The sequence below is a fragment of the Panthera pardus genome, unplaced genomic scaffold, assembly GCF_024362965.1.
Source record: "Panthera pardus isolate Hobbes unplaced genomic scaffold, ASM2436296v1 HiC_scaffold_13, whole genome shotgun sequence".
Lineage (NCBI taxonomy): Eukaryota > Metazoa > Chordata > Mammalia > Carnivora > Felidae > Panthera > Panthera pardus.
Window position 1 is genome coordinate 154,692,648 of NW_026526688.1, and position 21,034 is coordinate 154,713,681.

General features: G+C 34.5%; 1 protein-coding gene across 33 annotated transcripts in view; it reads right to left on the reverse strand.

Moving 5' to 3' along the window:
* Positions 1-21,034, reverse strand: part of ADGRL3 (adhesion G protein-coupled receptor L3) — an 813,483-nt gene that overhangs the window by 69,687 nt on the left and 722,762 nt on the right. For all 33 annotated transcript variants that reach the window (XM_053901514.1, XM_053901520.1, XM_053901521.1 and 30 more), the window contains 3 exons: positions 18,717-18,937; positions 7,031-7,097; positions 4,872-4,963 (listed from right to left, as the gene is read on the reverse strand). In XM_053901514.1, the coding sequence (XP_053757489.1) occupies positions 4,872-4,963; positions 7,031-7,097; positions 18,717-18,937 (380 nt within the window). The remainder of the gene's footprint in view (positions 1-4,871; positions 4,964-7,030; positions 7,098-18,716; positions 18,938-21,034) is intronic.

A 21,034-nucleotide genomic window follows, 5' to 3' on the forward strand; every position in this document is an offset into this window, starting at 1 on the left:
TATAAATGCTCCTCAAGAAGTAAAGTTTTAGGGGGCACCTGGGTGGCTCAGTCGGTTAAGTGTTCAACTCTTGATACAAGCTCGGGTCATGATCTCACAGTTCCTGAGATGGAGCCCATGTTGGACTCTGTGAGGATGATAGTGCGGAGCCTGCTTGGGATTCTCTCTCCCCTTCTCTCTCTCAACCATCCCCCCCCCCACCGCTTGTGCACTCATGCACATGCTCTCTCTCTTTCAAAAAAATAAATAAACATTTTTAAAAATAAAAAAAAATAGTTTTACACATCATTATACTTCAGCAACAATGGAGGTTGACTTTGTGCTGGTAATAATTCAATAATTATTTTATTCATATTTACACATATGTATGTATTTAAAATTAGATTTTTGCTATGATTACTGTAAGCTGCAATTTCAACTTGTCAGAAACTCAACCAGAAACTGATAAAGACTGGAATTACTTTTTTTTTTTCAAATGATTACCTATTTTGATGAAAAAGAGACAAAAGACAAGCAAACAGTAAATAGAAATGTAGTTTTAAATTTTAATTACTTATTTAGAAATCTGAGAATTGGCATACCTCAGTTCCTCAGTAATCATGTTACCTATAGTAATTCACTCTATTATTTTTTACAGAGTATAACATTAATATAGTAATGAGCCAGCCAAATGAATTCTCTAAACTAACACAAAAATGTGCTTATTTTACTGATGATGAAATAAATTTTGATTTAAAATATAATTAAATTATTTTTAAAAAAATTAAATTAACTAAGGTAAATTGGAAGTCAGCCAGGCATAGTGTTAGGGAAAAGAAAGTGTTAGGGAAGGGAAACAGCAGAGTTAAAACCTGAAGCAAAAGAGAGTACATCCAGAGTGCCAGAGGGGCAAATGGCTTAATAAGAGGCCAGGGACACCTTGGTTGCTCAGTCAGTTAAGCATCAGACTTTTGATTTTGGCTCAGGTCATGATCTCACCGTTTGTGAGATCAAGGCCCTCATCAGGCTCTGCACTGATAGTTCAGGGCCTGCTTGTGGTTCAGTCCCTCTCTTCCTCTCTCTCTGCCCCTCTCCTGCTCACTCTTTCTCTCTCAAAAATAAATGCATAAATATTTACAAACAAAACAAAACAAGAGGTTAAAGAAAGAAAGAAGCGACTAGACCAGGAAGGTTTTGTAGGGTGGGGTAGGGAGTCTGGACTTTTGTGTGACAGTAACAGGAAGCCACTGAAGAGTTTTACCCAAGGGAGTTGCACAGTGGGATTTGCTTTTAAAGAGATCGCTTTAGCTGAAGGTGGCAGCAAGAATCAATACAAGGAAAGATATTACAAGACCACTGCAGTGGTTCTGCAGAAGTTGATGGTGGCTTTTAAAAAATGGTGGCAGGGGTGCCCAGGTGGCTCAGTTAGTTAAGTGGCTCAAGTCACGATCTCATATGAGTTGGAGGCCAGCCTTGGGCTCTCAGTTGAGAGCTCAGAGCCTGGAGCCTGCTTTCAATTCTGTGTCTCTGTCTCTCTCTGCTCCTCCCTTGCTCATGCTTTCTCTCTCTCTCTCTCTCTCTCTCTCTCTCTCTCTCTCTCAGAAATAAATTTAAAAAAATTAACTAACTAACTAACTAACTAACTAACTAACTAACTAAATGGTGGCAGTGAATATGGGGAGAAGCAAACACATTTTAGATAAAGGAGAGATCTATGTGTGAAAGAACATGCATAATGAAGGCAGTAAATATTTGATAATTGAATGAATGGTTTTAGAAAGATGTTGACTTTCGAAAGGTCTTATATGTTGGCTTTTTTTCCTCAATAAAGTGAACAATCTTAATAAAGTGGCTCATCTTAATCATTTTACAAAAATACAAAAAAAAAAAACAAGAAAACATTATTAAATTTTATACCCTGTCTTATATACTGAAAAAAAGATTATCCAGATAAGTTTATAAATTTATAAAATTTATTTATAAATAAATACTCTCATATCACCTGTAATATTTAAAACTACATTATTATACAGATCCTTGCGAATTTTTCAAAATAAAAAGGATGCCAGGCTTTGTGCTTTCCCTAGTGATCAAAATCATTATTACCTTTTTAAAATTCTTCTTTCCTTACCAATTATGCCCTGTTGATTTCTTTACAAGTACTTCTTAAATAGTTAATATATTTTAAATAAAATGAAATGTCCTTCAGATTCTGGGAAGTGCAAGGAATATTTTCTTGAGATTGCTTTCCTATTTTCCCACATGCCCTTGTGCCCTGCAAATGGCCTTCTTTCCTACTTGATAGAGGAGAGTGGGCAGAAATCCCTCAGTTTACTGCCCTGCCCTGCTTCTCTACCATATCTACATCATCTACATTACTTATTTCATCCAGTCTCAGTGGAAAAGAACACCCTTTCTTCTCTTACCTAGGTAGAAAAGCGTCCTTCATGTAATCTAATAGAGTAGAATTGGTTGACCGCTATTCTGGATCTCATTCTCTACAATTCCTCAAGTCGCAGCTATAACAGTGATTCCCTTTCTTATGTTTCTAACCACTCTGTTACTGTTCTTCTCCATCAGCACGTCCATACCCTGTTTTTTCCATCTCAAAACTATCCCTTCTAATAACTACTTAATTTCTCTTCTTGCGTTATTGACTCTTTAGAAAAAATCATCAAAGGCTGTATATATATTCCTCTGCTCATTTGATGGTTGGGTATGTTTCATTATTATACCCATTTTGTCTTATTTTTATTTTTACAAGTAGGTTATTTATTTATTTATTTATTTATTTATTTATTTATTTATTTATAAGTAAGCTCTGCGTCCAATGTGGGACTTGAAGTCACAAACTTGAGATCAAGAGTCACATGTCTACTGACTGAGCCAGCCAGGTGCCCCATTATTGTACTCATTTTAAAAGGACAGGAAGGCTTCACAAGGTTAGATAAATTTTCCAAAGGCTATAAACTATAAAGCAGTTTGGACAGAACTTAAATCAAGATATTCTCATTTAAGGCTTTACTTTGCTTTGTAATATAAAGCTTAATGCCATCAATGTCATTCATGTAATTATTGCCATTTGTGTGTTTATTTTTCTAAGCAATAACATCATAAAGACTTGACCCATATCACCTGAAGAAATATATATGAATAATTACAGAACAAATTGGTCTTTTAAAATATGTGACTATAATAAGCACAAGACCTTTTTTTGTGCTTTTTTTTGTGCTTTTGATTTTTTTATGTTGTAAAAGTTGTTACATAGATACCAAAGTATTCACTTTTGATAGTACTTTAAAAACAACATAAATGGTAATAAAGTATTACTTGCAGTTTGCTTTATACCATAAAATAAGAGACAAAGAAGTTATCATTTATACTAAAGTAATAAAAGTATGATATGGCAAAGAAAACTTATTTTATAAGCCTATGTATTTATTTATTTATTTACTTACTTACTTATCTAAATTCAATTTCATCAGGAACAGACAGTCCAAGGAACGAATACTACAGTTTAGAAGGGCAGTCTAATTGTACATAATTCAAGAAAGTAATGACTATTATCACAACTAAGTAACATTACGAACTACAAAAGTCTACTACTCATTGTAGATAATTCTTATTTTCCTCCATTATATTATTTCTCTAATTTCTTAGCTATCCTTTTCAGTAAATTTAAACAGATGACTCCTTCAACAAAATTAACCACTTAGTGTCAATACACTTTTGTCACTAAAGTCCTTAATGTATTGCTTTATTCTATAACATTCATTAAAGGCCTACTATGGGCAAGAAACTGTGTCAGGCACTAAATGTAGATGAAAAATGGGTGACATAGCTGCTATCTGAGGTAGTTCGAGGAGAATGTTCAAAAGTCACAGGTGACCTCATGAAACGTCTGAAAGTACATTCATTTAAATAAAAACATTTAGCCAGGTTAATACATAGCACAGGCAAATTATATACAATTACAATTTAATATATTACATATATTAATGACTAATGTACATCTCCCCATTACAATCTCTCTCAAGTGTCCCAGCCTCTGAAGGGACAACATAAAAATTTGGTTATACTGAGAAAGTATTTTTCTTTTCAGAAAATGTAAATTAGCTTCTTTTGTATATATATAAAACAAGTACTACTAGTGTGGAAAGGAATGTGAATATTTTCATACCTCTGCATGGCAAGGGCTTTCTGAGCATAGAGAAATAGAATTTGGATTAAAGGACAAACCTTGGAAGTTAAAAGATAGCTGAGTAGATAGAGAGACTTCTGGAGTGATTTACCTCCCAAGAGGGAAGCGTTAACATTTCAAAGGGGTTAAAGCCTGGAGCTATATATTTATATACCATAGGACTTTCCATGGGGAGTTGGGTTTTCTCTTCCTCTCTCAGAAGGAGAGGGGGGCCAGCTTCATAACAGCTCCTCTACAATTGCCCAGATTAATAATCTTGGGGTTCTTCTCCTGTGGTGTAAAATCTCCCTTGTGCTGCTCACAGGGTCACCATTCTACTCTCTTCACATTGCTCTGAAGGGGGAGATGGGGTGTTGGTAACTGATGTGGTTACTGCTCCAAGAAACAACAGTCTATCCAGATACAGAAACTTTGTATTGGCTCAGGAAAAAAATAATAAATGTACATCTTAAGAGCTTCTCATGTTGAAAATCAGAGTTTTGGGAAAAAGTTTTTTTGAAGACAAAGCTTCATTATACTTATTTTCAGGCAGATCAGGTCATCTCAGTAGTCAATAAATGATCTTATTCAGCAAAGACAACACATCGATCCTCATCATTCTGTCACAAGATTTCAATAGAATTAAAAGTAGGGATAATTTAGAGTACCAAACTTAGGATGGCTAAAGAAAACAAAAAGAAAAATCACTTACTTGATATTATCAAGGCAGCCCGATTCAGGTTTCAGAATGGCAGTATGATGAAACATTTTATATAAAGCAATCCCAAGGAAGATTACATTAAGCTGTAATGTAAAAGGTACTATTATGTAGCATAACTGGAATAAAAAAAAAAAAAAAAAGTAAGTCTATTCTCCATAACAGATGAGTTGTTCTGGGAAATTAGCTCTCACTATACTTATAAAGGAATTGGATCATAGATGATTGCCTAGTATTTTAGCAAAGGCAAGAAGCCACTTTAGGGAGTTGGGATACCAATGAGTTACAAAGCACCATTATGCCAAAATACATACAAATAAAAAATCAGCAGCAGTTGGAATGATGCTGTGGAAATTGTAAAATAACTCAAAGCCAGGTATATGTTGAAAAAAATGGGCGTCTGGGTGGCTCAGTTGGTTAAGGTTCCAACTCTTGATTTCTGGTCAGGTCACGATTTCTTGGTTGGTGAGTTCAAGCTCCATGTCAGACTCTATGCTGACAGCATGGAGCCTGCTTGGGATTCCTCTCTCTCCCTTTGTCTCTGCCCCTATCCTGCTTGTGCATGCGCACGTGTTCTGTCTTCTCTCTCTCTCTGTCTCTGTCTCTCTCAAAATAAATAAACATTAAAAAAAAAAAAAACAAAAAAAATTATTCCAGGTGTGTTACTATTTCTGCCCACTGAACGTGGCCCCAAATTTACTGTTTGGGGATATATTTTGTGAACACAGCCCCAAATTTACTATTTGGGGATATATTTTGAAATGTTACATTCCAAAAACATAAATACTAAAATCAATAATATATTTTTGAAGAGCTAGATCAAAAGGATTATAAAATGGTGGTAAATTCTAATGCTACAACAAACTAGGATTAAAGTCCAGAAAACACTCAATGATACTGTTATATCACTAGAATCACCAGAGAGAGGATAGAACTTAAAGCAAAACAAAACAAAAAGTTCCAGTGTAAATTCCACATATTACATATATACAAACTATAGAAAATATATTGAACTGCCCTTTGTGACCTGGTTTGTTTTAATATGTTCCAAAATTTAGGATTGGTGGGGTCGAGGAAAATCCAGTTATAAGCCCTACTGAAGTTCTCTCAATAATACAATTCTACAATCCTTTATCAAATCCCAAAAAGTCTGAAAAGTGAGAGTATTAAAAAATTAATTGAGTGGCCAAAAAGCCTAACCTTAACTAAATCTATTTGGTGGGAAAACCGAACTTGTACTGACATAGGGTTCTTCTATCTTTATTCGATTTGCTTTTACTTTCCCATTTTTTTTTCTGCTGAATTATTACTGTTTGGTTTTAGAGTCCTGCCTTGTCCCTACTGTTGATATTCATTGATGTGTTTGCTTTGGGCAACTGTTTATTCTCTACTAGGAATTCTATCTAATATGCAGTACATGTACCATATTGTCTTTCTGAAGTTTGAAAACTTTCTGAATTCTAAAATATGCCTGCTTCAAAGGATTTCAGATAATGAATTGGATATCTTTATCTTATTCAGAATCAAGAGGCCATTTTATCTGGAGAATGACTTTGTATTATAAAATGATGAGTATATAAATAATGCCAAAAATAGAAACTAAATTACAATAAATAATTCATATTTGAAATCAAGATATTATGCATCCAAAAATACAAAAAGAAGTATGATTCCGAACACTTGTGTAACTTATTTGTGCCATTCTTAAGTGAAATCCTTCTGAATTTTAAAGTTTTTGAGATTTATATAAAAAACAAAACTGGAAGGAATAGTAAGGTATATTGCCACATTTCCAATTTCTGATTTCATTCATAGTTCAAATTATTTAAATAAAAGACAGGAAAAATATACTGTTGTGAAACTTGAAGTCATTGCTGTTCAAAATCCTACAAAACCAAATAGATTATGTTGGATCAGACTCCTAAGGAACTATGGTACTGCACAAATATTTGCAAAGGCATGTTTTCTACTCCAACAGTGTTGATTACATTTTTTACAAGATAAAAGTAGACTCTAATGAGTGTCTAATTGCTTGAGTCATATAGGGTCAAAAAGTAGATGCTTTTCCCAAATTCACCTATGTAAATTAAAGATGGCCAGATCATAGAAGTTTTATCTCTTGACCTGGGAGACACATAGTGAGGAGTTCTTACCATAATTATCAAGGTCGCTGGTCCTATAAAGCTCCAAATGAAGTAGGTGTCAAGTCGGAGCCAACATCTGCAATGAAACACAAGGGAGAGAAGGGATTAAGGACTGGGTATGGGACATACATCAAAAGTGAGAGAGTGACAGAGAAGAATGTGAACTGCAAAGCATCCCACTGGGAGACAGGAAATATTACATTGCTTGTTCATTTAAATGCTGAATTATGTGCCCAATTTCTGACAGCACTATTGATGGAGTAAGATAATTACCCCTGGAGGAAGCAGGGAAAAAATGGCACTAGGCCTATTTGCTAAGTCCTTTTGTGTCTGTCATAGGACCCTTAAAAAAAAAAAAGAAAAGAAAGAGAGAAAAAGCCATACACATAGCCATTAAATCGAGTAGCTTTAAGCTATCCTTTTCTCTCCAATTATGGTGCTACATAACCTGTCTATCAGCTGTCAGGCAAAGTGACATTTTCCTGTCAAGAAGATCTGAGGAAATTCAGTACAAAGAAGAAATAAATTTGGTATCAGAAGATTGAAGTTTAATTAGGTTGGGCAGCCAACCTTTGAGAGTTCTTGAGTCTGAAAAAGTGCATTGTTACTGCCAATGCTTCTGGGGTTGCAAATGATCCTTAGCATCCCGTGAAGTTGATTCATGACCCAAAAGTAAATTATTAATCACTTAATTTCAGTCACATTTAATACTCCCCCAATTCTTAAAGCCTCTGGGAAATTACATTTTCATTCTTCAGGATGACAGGAAGACAAAATGGAAGTGACTAGTTATGAGAAAGATTAATGTAAATTTTGAACAAATTACATTTGATGTTAAAAATCATATCTTGAATTATTTGCCATTTTGCTATATTTGAAGAATAATCAAAAAAGAAAACACCTCCAGTGGAAAATATTCAAGAGTGGTTTGCTAAGTAGTCTAAAACTGCAAGTCCAAAGTAGATAAACATTTGATTATTATGAAAATGTTACTTAAATCTCAGCAATAATGGACTACCAGAGAAGGTATGAAGAAAGGAACTTATCAATGTCCATCGGTAGAGGAATGGATCAATCAAATGTTTTCTATTCATATGAGGAAATGTTATAAAACAGGTAAAAGGGAGGAGGTGGACTTTTATATGTCAACAAGAGAGATCATAACAACAAATGCCTTACACCTTTGAACATGCATTTCACCCTTGAACAACATAGTTTTGAAGTGTGTGGGTCCACTTCCATGTGGATTATTTTTTGATAAATACAGTATAGTGCTGTAAATGTACTTTCGCTTCCTTGGGATTTTCTTAATAACATTTCCTTTCCTCTAGCTTACTTTATTGTAAGAACACAGTGTATCATATATATAACATATAAAATATGTGCTAATTGACTATTGATATTATCGGTACGGCTTCTGTCTGGTCAACAATAAGCTATTAGTAGTTACGTTTGGGGGGGATCAAAAGTTATACGCAGATTTTGGACTGCACAGGGGTCAGCACTCAGAGCTCTTCAAGTGTCAAGTGTATATTTAAAATATTACTTATATTTTTGACAGATATACACACACATATAAGTAATTTTATTTAATTGAAAGGGAAAAAATCAAACTCATATTAGTGTTTGCCTCTCATATGAGAGTAGGAGGACTAAAAGTGGACCAAAGGGCTTAACCATATGTTTTATTTTAATAATTACTGGAAACAACATGCCAAAATACAACAGTCTAACATCTGAGTGATTGAGGCAGTGATGTTTATTATGTTTTTCTTTTGACTTTTCCATAACTTATTTTTTTAAAAAAGGTTAAATCCTAAATTTTTAAGCAAATTAAAAATAACCATATACTCTGAAAACATCAATTTTAAAACAACAAAAATCCAGCTTTCTTCTACTAAGTTAAATATATGTAATTTCAACAGAAGTTTAATATTTGTCCACCAAAAAGAAACTGACTACAAGTTCATATTTTTTACATAGATGGATATTTTTTCCTATATTCAAGATAAACATAACAATCCTACTTGAAAACATGCTATCATGGAAACAATAAACACTTAAACTGCTAGCTCTTAGCTTGCTTGAGTAATTAGTTATCTTTTTGTTGGTCTGTTGTCCAAAAACTGTGGTCATGGAAAATAAAAGTATGGTGGTGCCAATAAGCAGAATCAAACCAGAAAATTCAGGTTTGAAATATGAATATTATCTTCATGCTGACCACAGGGTAGTTTGCTATCACCCTAATACAGGTGTGTGTGTGTGTGGAGGGGGAAGACCAGAACAGAGGAAGTATTCATGAATCTTTCTTGGTTCTCATCAAAGACCATATTTTTCTTCAAGACCTCAAGATAAGAACAATAAAAGACAAAGCATGGACATTTGCCCATATTAGAACACGAACACACACACACACACACACACACACACACACACACTGTCCAAGAATGCTGCTGAAATTATAACATGATACAATACTAATAAATTTTGTAATGACTGTTAATAGTATAGCTCCTGTTGTTTTGTAGGTCAAACATGTTTTTGAGAGCTAATCTAAGACATAAAACACATCTTCAAATTCTTTTTAAAAGAAAATGTGCTTCAAGAACTTCTGAAAAAAATGTTACTCTACAGGTTAAGGATTCTTATAAAGATAATTTAAATTATGTTATTACAGAGTGCTTTGGACTAGGTAGGGAATTTAAAAATTTTAAATCATCTCACCAAATGTGTTGTTAAAATGAAATAATGCCATTAAATTTTAGCCTTACAAAGCTTTACTTTTTGGAAAACAGTCTCAGCAAATGCTTTATTTGGAAATAAACATGCTTTTGGCATAGTGATCTTTAAATGTGGAACTGAAATTACTTTAGAAATTATTATTTTTTTATTTTTTAAGAAAGTGCTACAATATCTATTTGGTGTAATAGATTTAAATTCCCTTTGGAGAGGATCAGTGAAAGAGGCAATATGAAACACTTAAAATGTACTGAGTAAATCATCCCTTCTTGAGCACTCTCTGGGCTTGACTATCTTCTGGAAGGCAGTGTGGCAAAAATCCCTTTTCTAATTCGAATGCCATATGGCCACACCTGCTGTTGTTTTTGGCCACATGCTGGTTTTCTCAAAGCTTTCTCTCTTTCCCATTAACTACCTTAAAAGTTTGAATGATTCCTGCCCCGAGTTCCCTGTGACAATGTTGAAAGAATTCACCTGGCTTTAAGGTAAAGGAGAGTATTATGTCAGGTGTTTATTACATGCATGGACACATATATCCCATGTCATGGTATTCAAGAAGTCTAGGCCATTCAGTGTGATGTGGCTATAGTGAAAATGCTCAGGTTAAGAGGAGACAAATGTGAGAGGAACAACTTACTTCATGAAGCACAATAAAGTCCAGCTTGCAAATGGCTAGACAGACCTGTTATTGAAGAATATGATTTATCTGAAAATTGCCTTCATCCACTAAGCAATATTTAATTTGTGAAGTCATTAATGTTAATAGACCATTCTTGCTAATTTTTAAGATATGTCAATTTCTTTTTCTAATGAAATTCAGTCATACGAATATAATTTATAAAGGATGTTTATACCAGTACAAAAGAGATGGCTTGCAGTTGAAAAAGCAAGTACATTCTGACCTCACTACATGCTTATTTGAAGTCATGTTGAAAAATATTGTGAGATCAGATATATTTTGGAATTCAAAGGAGCACTTGTCATATATCATAAACCTTGACTTTTTTCCCATTTGTCTAATACAAAGAAGTCATAAAAATTATCTTTTTGTAGCATTTTTCAAATTGTAAAACCAGAATATATTGTTATATATTTGATGAAGTCTTACTATATTAATACAAGTTTACTGATTAAATATTCAAGAGAACTGACACTAATCCACAAGGACATACTATTATTTTATTGCAGAATTATTCTCTTCAAAAATGTAAGAAATCATATTGCAAATTAAATAATAAAGTGTTGATATTGGATCAGTCTTCCATAAAAATGTCAATTATCAATCTAGCCTTTATCACCTTCATGTATACACAGAAATAATAAAACAAATTAATTTCTCAAAACAAGACAAGAGAAATAGACAAGAACATACTTCTAAAGCTTATTTTCTTTTACTATTAAATTACCATTTTATTATCATTAGTCATTTTAAAAAATGTCTGATTCTGTATTTAGAAAACTGGTAAGTTAATTACCCAACGTATATTAAGTGCCACCTAAAACATTTGTTTTACAATGCTTTTAGATTTCAGTAACATTATCAGAATCTACTTCCTTATGTCAAATTAGCATGTTTAATATAGTGTCATTAACATGCTCTGGGACATTATATTTTGTTGCCTATTTAATTTACTCTTATCCAACTAGATATCTGACTATTCTCCAGGGTCTGAAACAACGTAAGTTAACAATGGTGTTTTCTTCATTTTCTACTCGACTCCAAATTGCAGACTGAACCATCCTTGGTGAGTATTAAATGTAGCCAGCAAACAATATTTGGCTACTACTAGACCATAAAACTTACAAGGCTTAATTATATCAGGTTGTTTATGAGAGTTTGTATAATACATAATATTTCTTTTCTCTGTAACATATGCAGATCTCTTTATATTTGTACTACAAATATCTGGCAAGATTGAGAGAGAAAAGAAGGAATAAAGAGAATTGGGGCAAGAAAAAAAGGAAGTGAGGGGGAAAAGGGGCAAATGTATACTTCAAGCATAATAACTTTGGTTCTAAACTCAGTGCATAGTATGTCTGTTAAGATTTTTTTAAGTTTATTTATGTATTTTGAGAGAGAGAGAGAGAGAGAGAGAGAGAGAGAGAGAGAGAATATCCCAGGCAGGTTTCATACTGTCAGTGCAGAGCCTGATGTGGGACTCTAATTCATGAACTGTGAGATCATGACCTGAGTTGAAATCAAGAGCCAGATGTTTGACTGAAGCCACCCAGACGCCCTTGTTAAGACTTTTTTTCCCCCTGTTCAGATTTTTTTTTTAACGTTTATTTATTTTTGAGATAGAGAGACAGAGCATGAACGGGGGAAGGTCAGAGAGAGAGGGAGACACAGAATCCAAAACAGGCTCCAGGCTCTGAGCTGTCAGCACAGAGCCCGATGTGGGGTTCGAACCCACGAACTGCGAGATCATGACCTGAGCTGAAGTCAGACGCTCAACTGACTGAGCCACCCAGGTCCCGCCCTGTTCAGATTTTTTAATGCCATTTTCATCACAGCACACTCATGCATCTAATCTTGAAATACTTTGTGAGCAAGTATATGAACTGGAAAAAATATTAGCAGAGTGATGCAGGAATGGAGTGTGACCAGTGGTAGTCAAGACTAGCATTTGTGGTTCACCTACAGCTTGGGATCGTAGAATTCAGCACTAGATCTCATACATGAAATGCAGGTTATATTATCTTCATGTCCCCAGTATGTTACTTGAAAGATAAATGTTTCACTACTTCATCAGCAAAATACATCCTACACTTTTAGGGTGGACTACAAAGGTTAGAAAAGCTTTATTATTACTAAATGTTGGAATATATCCCACGGTCCCACATTGCTTAAGTTAATTGAGGCAACAACATAAGAATTGTAATCACTACTCTATAAATGGATGTTTTTAATACAATTTATTGTACTAAATTAGAACAATGTTGCTAATCATAAAATCTGTATTTCTTTATTTGTATCAGACAAATAATAGTACCAGTAACAATAATATTTCTAATTCAACAAATGCTTATATATACCAGATACTTTACATATATGCTTACTTATATATAGGGGCGCTAGGTGGCTCAGTTAAGCATCCGACTTTGGCTCAGGTCATGATCTGGCACTTTCTAAGTCCGAGCCCCACATTGGGCTCTCTGCTGTCAGTGAAGAATCCACTTTGGGTCTTCTGTCCCCCTCTCCCTCTCTGCCTCTCCCCTGCTCACACTCTCTCAGAAATAAACATTTATTTATTATAAATTTAAAAAAGATATATATATATATTCATACACATACACATATACATATCTATTTAATCATATATACAAAAACACATATTCTCAAACTTTGTAATAGTTTTGCAAGATGCTTATAGATTGGAATTATAGATTGGAGAATGAAACTCTGGAAATCTAAGTGACCTGTCCATAGCTACAGCCCCTGAGGTGGGGCTGGAGCTCAAGGCCCCAAGATCTGAGTCACATGCTCTACCCACTGAGCCGGCCAGGAGTCCCCATCCAATTCAATGTTATTTAGCTGGGCTCCTTGTTTAATAATATTATAATCTAGTATTTAAAAAATATCAAGGGGCTCAGTTGGTTAAGCGTCCAACTTCGGCTCAGGTCATGATCTCTCAGTTCATGAGTTCAAGCCCTGAGTCAGGCTCTGTGCTGACAGCTCAGAGCCTGCAGCCTGCTTCGGATTCTGTCTCCATCTCTCTGCCCCTCCCCGACTCGTGCTCTGTCTCTCTCAAAAATAAATATTAAAAAATATTTTTAGGGGTGCCTGGGTGGCTCAGTTGGTTAAGCATCTGACTTCAGCTCAGGTCACGATCTCACAACTCATGAGTTCAAGCCCAGTGTCAGGTTCTGTGCTGACAGCTTGGAGCCTAGAACTGGCTTCAAATTCTGTGTCTCTGGCTCTCTCTGCCCCTCCCCCACTCATGGTCTGTCTCTCTCAAAAATAAATAAACATTGAAAAACAATTAAAAAAAATCAATACTCACTTTTCTACCCAAATGATTACATTGGTTGAATAATGAAGTGAAAATAAAAAACTGGGGGTGGGGGTTTTTAACCAGCACAGGGGAGACTACCTCTTTTAGAGTTGTTCTTAAACTATTGAGCTAGGGAGACAAATATAAGACTTAATAGATGATTTATAATAATTTTCAGATCATAAAATTTGATTTCAATTATTTTTAAGACCTTGGTTATGCTTCTAGTACTCAATGATGTTCTGATTCACTATAAATGTTTATGACCTAATTGACGTATTTCGGAAACCCCTTACAAATACTCAAGCCCACGTTTTAAATCTTGGGCTATTCTTTGGGCTTTACTCTGTTCCAAGCCCTCCCTCCTCCTGGAACCTGCTCCCAATCCTTTTCCCATCTACCCATCATGTTAACCACTCCTTTCTCTTATATTATTTGATTGTGAGGAAAGTGGTATAAACTATAAATGTGATTTTCTCTTTAAAGAAAATTTAACTGTTAAAATGGTTTGCATTTTTTTGGTAATATTGAGGTAATTAAAATTTACATGAACTAATTAGTTTCAGGTCATAAAATAAAAGTATCTAGCACAAAAATTCCAAATCAGCTCTGTTTAAATTATCGTTAAGTCAATGCCAGCCTTTATTGTCTGACAGTATCATTTATTGGATGACGTCACTGAACGTGCATACGGATAAGAGTGTAAGAGAGACTAAGAGAAGAAACAACAACAGAGATAAAATTGAATAAATGCCCATTGTTAATGGTACAATTTAGAATGTAGTCCACCAGCTGAGAGTTACTTATTTTTTTAAATGACTATACTGGTCTTCTAAACTCATTTTTTGAATGTCCAATTATTGTGACTAAATGTAATTCTAAGTACATTCTCGAGAATACTGTCAGCACAGATAAAAAGATTTCACTAAACGATATCAGAAAATAATAATAAAATTATCTTACAAGCATTGTAAATTGATGGCAAACTAAGCAACTTCTCAAAAACAAATTATGTGTGTTTTGTGTGTTTGTGTTTAGTAATCAACAACCCTAACAACATTTCATAGAAAAACACATCATAACGCATCAGCCATATGAAATATGATAGTTACCACTATCTGCATCAAAATAACATTTATTTAACCTACAAAAGTAATTTTATCTCTGATTTTATCTCCTACCATTGATATGCTTCTCTACTTTTTAGAAATGTAAGCAATTATTACTATTATTATTATTATTAAAGGTTTCAGAGATAAAATCTCATTGGCAGTATAGTAAAATATAAGTACATTAAGAGGAGAGAAAAGGGAAAAAGGTTTATTATTATTTGGATTACTATAATATATATTCAATGGTTTTATTCTAGATGTACTCTAAGTGGTTGAAACTGAGGAGTAAAAACTTAATAATAATAATAAAGTTCCAATAATAAGTGAAATAGATTTCCAAGACATAAAAATTCAATGTATTGAGCTTACTAAGAATTTACAGAAAGTGGCTGATAATATGTTCTGAATTCTGGCTAATTCCAATTTATTTAAGACTGGATTTGTATTTTAAAAAAAGTCAATGTAGCATATAAGAAGGGGCCGCTGGTAAACAGACAAACAAAAGGAACAGTGCAATTGAGATAGTAGATTTACATGAAAAAAAGAGTCAGGAGATGAACAGGGAGTCAGGAATGCCATCCAAAGTCAAATAAAAGCAATGAACAATAGTAACAGAAACTGGAACAACAAAGACAGATTTGATAATAAGGAACAAGATATATAATTCTATACATAGAAATCCTTCGAGTTGTGTAAAAATTCATTGCTTATATTTTTCTTTGAGAAGATATCTTGATTAAACACCTGATACAAAACATGATCTGTTCATTTCAGCTTCTCAAGTAAATACAAATGACTGAATAATGTTTCTTTCTCCACACCTGCTTCTTCAATGGGCAAAATAGACACTGGATTGGATGAATTCCCAATCGGTAGAAGTTAAACATTTTTTTCCATGTATTCTGAAGGTCTCTCTGTGGACAATGTATTTAAGATGCACAAAAGAGCCACCAAATGCTCTATGCCTGCCTATGATAGAATTTTAAGCAATTTTCCTTATTCTCCTCTCTCCCTCTTTCATCTATCCTTCCTTTTCTCTATATCTGCTTTGTTGCTCTTTGTGTTGGGAAAAATCATAATTGTGGAACCGAACTATTATCAAGGCTTATTTTAAATCAGTGCCTGGGAAGTAAATTAGCCTCTATTCCCACACAGTAATAATGTCAGTAAATGAGAGCTTCCAGTTATGGTGCAGGAAATTAAAGCAATGATGGCCAAAGATTGAACAGTCACAAGAGACTTACATATTATTGATTCTAAGAAAAGATAGATTCCTACTATCCAGAAAATGACATCTGTCTCAAAATAAATGACTAAAACACAAAGCAAGCAAGTCTGAGTCAGTTTAGTAACAGGAAAATTTGGAAATATCTAAAAAGAAAAAAATAAATAAAATAAAAGCAAATCAGGAACTGCAAGAGAGTAAAATGAAATTATTGAGAAGAATATTCGAATGCTATAAGGTCACAAATAATTACATATCACTCAATTTAATATCTGAGAGGGGATGTACATTAATTAAAGTATAAAATCCGATGGCCTAAGTGTAGTGACTGCTAGAGAGTTCCTTTTTAAGTTGATGAAAACGTAATAAAATTAGACGGTGGTGATGGGTGTATAACTGTGAATGTACTAAAATCTACTGAAGCATACACTTTGAAAGAGTGAATTTTATGGTATGTGGATTATATCAATAAAGGTGTTATTAAAAACAACAACAACAACAACAAACTTTTGATTTAATCCCCCCACCCCTAAGAGGTCTTTAGAGGCAAACATTTTTAATGTCTTTGATCCTAATTTGTTCTACAGTGGTCACTGGGATCTACAAAATGAACTCAGACTTGACCACAATTCATAAAGGTCAGGTTAAGAAATTATTATTGTTGCATTTAGACAAATGGCCTCATATAGCCTTCACCGTACTCTGGGCGGGGGTGGGGGGGAGGGGGGACAATCAACAGAAGTGAGACAGTCTTCTTTCAATCACAGTGTTCATGCCTCGGAACAGACATGTATTCCACTTTAACTATGCTCCCAGTAACACTTCTGCTTGTCTTCTCTCCTTATGAATTCTCTCTTCTGGGAAGTGAGCTGCTTTATTGCCAGCATATTCAGGCTGCTGATTGCTGGTGGCAAGTCATGAAATTTGGCTTATTAACTTCTGTACAAATTGATGTTATCTAACCTCATCTGAGCCTTCACTACTGCTTGGAAATCTTATTAATGTCTAATTGGCTCCTTAACACATTTTCCATAGTGCTCATTTCAAGGCTTTTCAAATCTCCTGTCCTCTCCAAATGACCTCACCTATTCACTCAGCCGAAGTCAGGTTCTTCTGCTTGATGGAAAAGTTCTTCCACTTCGAAATTTACCTTACCTTTTCTTTCCTTTATACTCATCTCAGAAGAGAGGGGTCATTTTACTCTTCCCAAAACATCCTAGTTTAGTGGAAATAAATCTGACCTGTTTTATCACACACATCTGCCACTAACTAGCTCTAGCATCATGGGCCTGGCAATTAATTATCTGATCTTTGATTTTTTTTCATCTGTAAAATTAATGTCTTGGACCACGTGAATTCCAATGCCACTTTCATTATTAAATAAGGTTTTCCTAATCTTATGTACAATCTTATGCCTTTCTATCCCCCAGGACCTTTCCTTTTCATTCAGCCTCTCTCTATATTAAATACAAATGAAGCATAAGATATTTTCTCTCTATTAGTCTCCTCCTATCAACTTGATTCTTCCCACCCTAGACATTCTTCGGACATTATTTTTAAAAATTCTTCTTCACTACTGTTATCATGAGTTAATCCTTTCATTATTTCTCAAACTTTTTCAGGGTGCAGGTAATACTTGAAAACTCTACTTTCTTGCTATTGACTTCTCTCTTTGAATCTTACAATTTGGTTTCTGCTTCCAGCGCTAGCAAAATAATTGTTGCAAAGGACAAATCATTTTTCCTCAGTGCTTATCCTACTTGAATTATCTTTGATATAGAACACTACAGATGGTGTTCTGAAACACCATCCTGAAACTGCCTTCTCATTTTCCTCATGATTCTCTTTCAAGGCTCTGGTCACCTCTCGCCTTTCTCTATTTTTATTTTCCCGCCTCAATCTATGTCCTAAATGTGGGTATTCATCAGAGATCTATCTTGGTCTTCTTTCTAATGTTTTTCTATTGAAACTTTCATTCATGCTCAGGGCTCCAACTGTTATATTGATGTGGATTACAAAAATATTTTTCACTGAATTCCTTTCCAGTATGTTGGACATCTCTACATGTATGTCTCACCAATTTGAACATATACTGAAACCAAAATTCATCTCTATGACCCATTACTCACCTAGGGAAAAAAAAGGGAAAAATACAAGCTGCCCCTGTTCCTATTGTCTCTCTTTCTGTTAATGATATAAATTTATTTCCAGTAACTAGAGCTGACAGGTAAGGAAGAACAGAAGCCATTAATATCAGGGACTACACTGTCCTCTGAATACACAGTTTCTGACATAGCTAGTTCTACATTTGACAAATGTCTCAATGTTCTGAAAGATATTAAAACAATCATCTTCTTATAATTACTCAAGGGTATGATGTAGTTGTGGGACAATTAAGTTCTTTTCTAACAGAATCATACTGAATCTCAAGGTTTTTTCCTCTTTCTACCTCATAACAAAAGTATACTCATGAATTGAATTACCCCCATTTGCTTCTCCAGTTCAAACATCTATTGCTATGAGGTGACATAAAGACCTTAGCTTCCAAGAAAATACAAGGCATTTATTTGAACTAGATTTCAAAAGAGAAAAGAAAAAGAAAAGGAAAGAAAACATAAACTCACACTTTATCTGTTCCATAACTTCTGTAGTCTACCGCCGCGGACACAGCCACTATGAGCGCAGGCATCCCATAGCCAACCAGGTAAAAGTATTTCCTCCGTGAATGCTCACTCTCAAAAACCTCCACCAGCATGATATAGAGTTGCACTCCCTCCAGGAACATCCAGGTGAAGGCCGCCAAGAAGAAGAAATGTAGTAGGGCAGCAAAAACTGCACAGGCAATCTAGGAAAGAGAACAAATGATTTGAATGACAACCAAACGAAATATCATCAACTACCATAACATCAAAATAAATATTTATCAGGGCGCCCGGGTGGCTCAGTCAGTTAAACGTCTGGTTCTTGATTTCGGCTCAGGTCATGATCTCATGGTTTGTGAGTTCGAGCTCCGCATAGGGCTCTGTGCTGATGGCATGGAGCCTGCTTGGGATCCTGTTTCCCTCTCTCTCTCTCTCAAAGTGAATAAAAATAAACTTAAAAAATTTTTATCAAGACTGCGGTAATACAATAGGTCTGCCAAAAAATAACCTAAATAAGATTCTTAAATTTCAGATATTAAAACCTAATTAAGTATAACCTACCTTTCAAAACTATATCTAACATTCTGCTAATAATGTCTTACAGATGACAGCATAGTATTATAAGGAAAAATAATAAAATTTAGGAAAAAGTTCTAATAAGAGCCTAGTTATTGAAAATTATTTCTGAGATTAACGTTTTAAAAATACAACTATGAATTATTTTTCTTGGCCTTAATCATGGGTGTTCTAACATATTAAATTCTTCAATTGTAAATGAAAGAGAAACATTAAAACCAAGGAGAATAAAAGCTCGTAAAATTCAAAACGAGGGGCACCTGGATGGCTCAGTTGGTTGAGCATCTGACTCAGTCTCAGCTCAGGTCACGATCTCCTAGTTCCTAGGTTGCAACCCTGCAGCAGGCTCTGTGCTGATGGCATGGGGCCTGCTTGGGATTCTCTCTCTCCCTCTCTCTCTGCTCCTCCCCTGCTCATGCTTGCTGTCTCTCTCAAAATAAATAATGATTAAAAAATAAAAATAAAATAATTATAGTATTTTGTGATGGGATCACCAATTCATTTTTATTATTTGCTTGTTTATTTCTTCCCTGCTTGATTTCAGAAAGGATTTAAGGTGGCATTGGGAAGTTCATACTAAAAAGTATAAAAGTAGGTTTAAAATAAAATAAAATAGAAGGCTCCAGAGTACTTTCTTTCCCTCTATTTCTTTCTTTCTTTCTTTCTTTCTTTCTTTCTTTCTTTCTTTCTTTCTCTTTCTTTCTTCCTTCCTTCCTTTCTTTCTTTCTTTCTTTCTTTCTTTCTTTCTTTCTTTCTTTCTTTCTTTCTTTCTGTTATTGTAAAAAATGTTGGCCTAGAAGACAGCCAGCCCCTACCTTGGCATATTCTCTAAGGCACTACGAGTTTCAGCTGACCATATATTAGTTTTCTTATGTGAGTTCTGGAATTCTCACTCCTTGGGGAAGCAGCAGTCTTTATTTTTAATTTAAGAAATTCTAGTTAAAAATCTATAGCTCCTACTAGAAAAAGGCAACAAATTTATAGAAATCATCAGATTATTACAGATTCAATGATAAGTATGATCCTTGAGACAGAGACAAAGGCCAAGTCAGTTTCACCAAGTAAGAGAGATGGCGATGAGGATGTCTCACGTCACCAGGCTAGAGACAAACCCGAGCCTACTCACCGTAGAAAAGGCAGGAAGAGGACACTTATCCAGCAACAAGAAGAAAGACAAGTTGGGCTAAGATGCACTCTACTCAACTTTTTCATATCAATCTTTGTTCTCTAGGCTACTTGTCAGAAGTTAGTTTGTGCGGCACACAACGTGTGGTGAAGTTTGTCATACCACATGTACATTAGGAAACAAAAGTATGAATAAGGTTTCTAAATGAAAAGAAATCACACAGCATTCGAATTGCAGGTTAACAAGAGAATGAAATGATTTCTTCTTGGAAATAGCACAGTTTTCCATTTCTTGCTTTTTAGAGTTAGAACCTCAACTATTAATTTTTGTTATCAGAAGACTTAACTCTTTTGGGAAAGCAATGTGCACTTTGATTGCTTATTCATATGTATGCATTTATGGGAAAAGCTGTCACATTTGTGTATGATAACCAATTAAAAGTAAAATCACCATAATTGTACCCTTTACAACCATTAATCATGAATGTGTAATCACAAACATGAATCCAACTGCATTTTTATTATAAAGTACTCCATACTTATGGACACATACCAGAGAACAGCATTAAGGGAATGAATTATTTATTATGCCTACACAT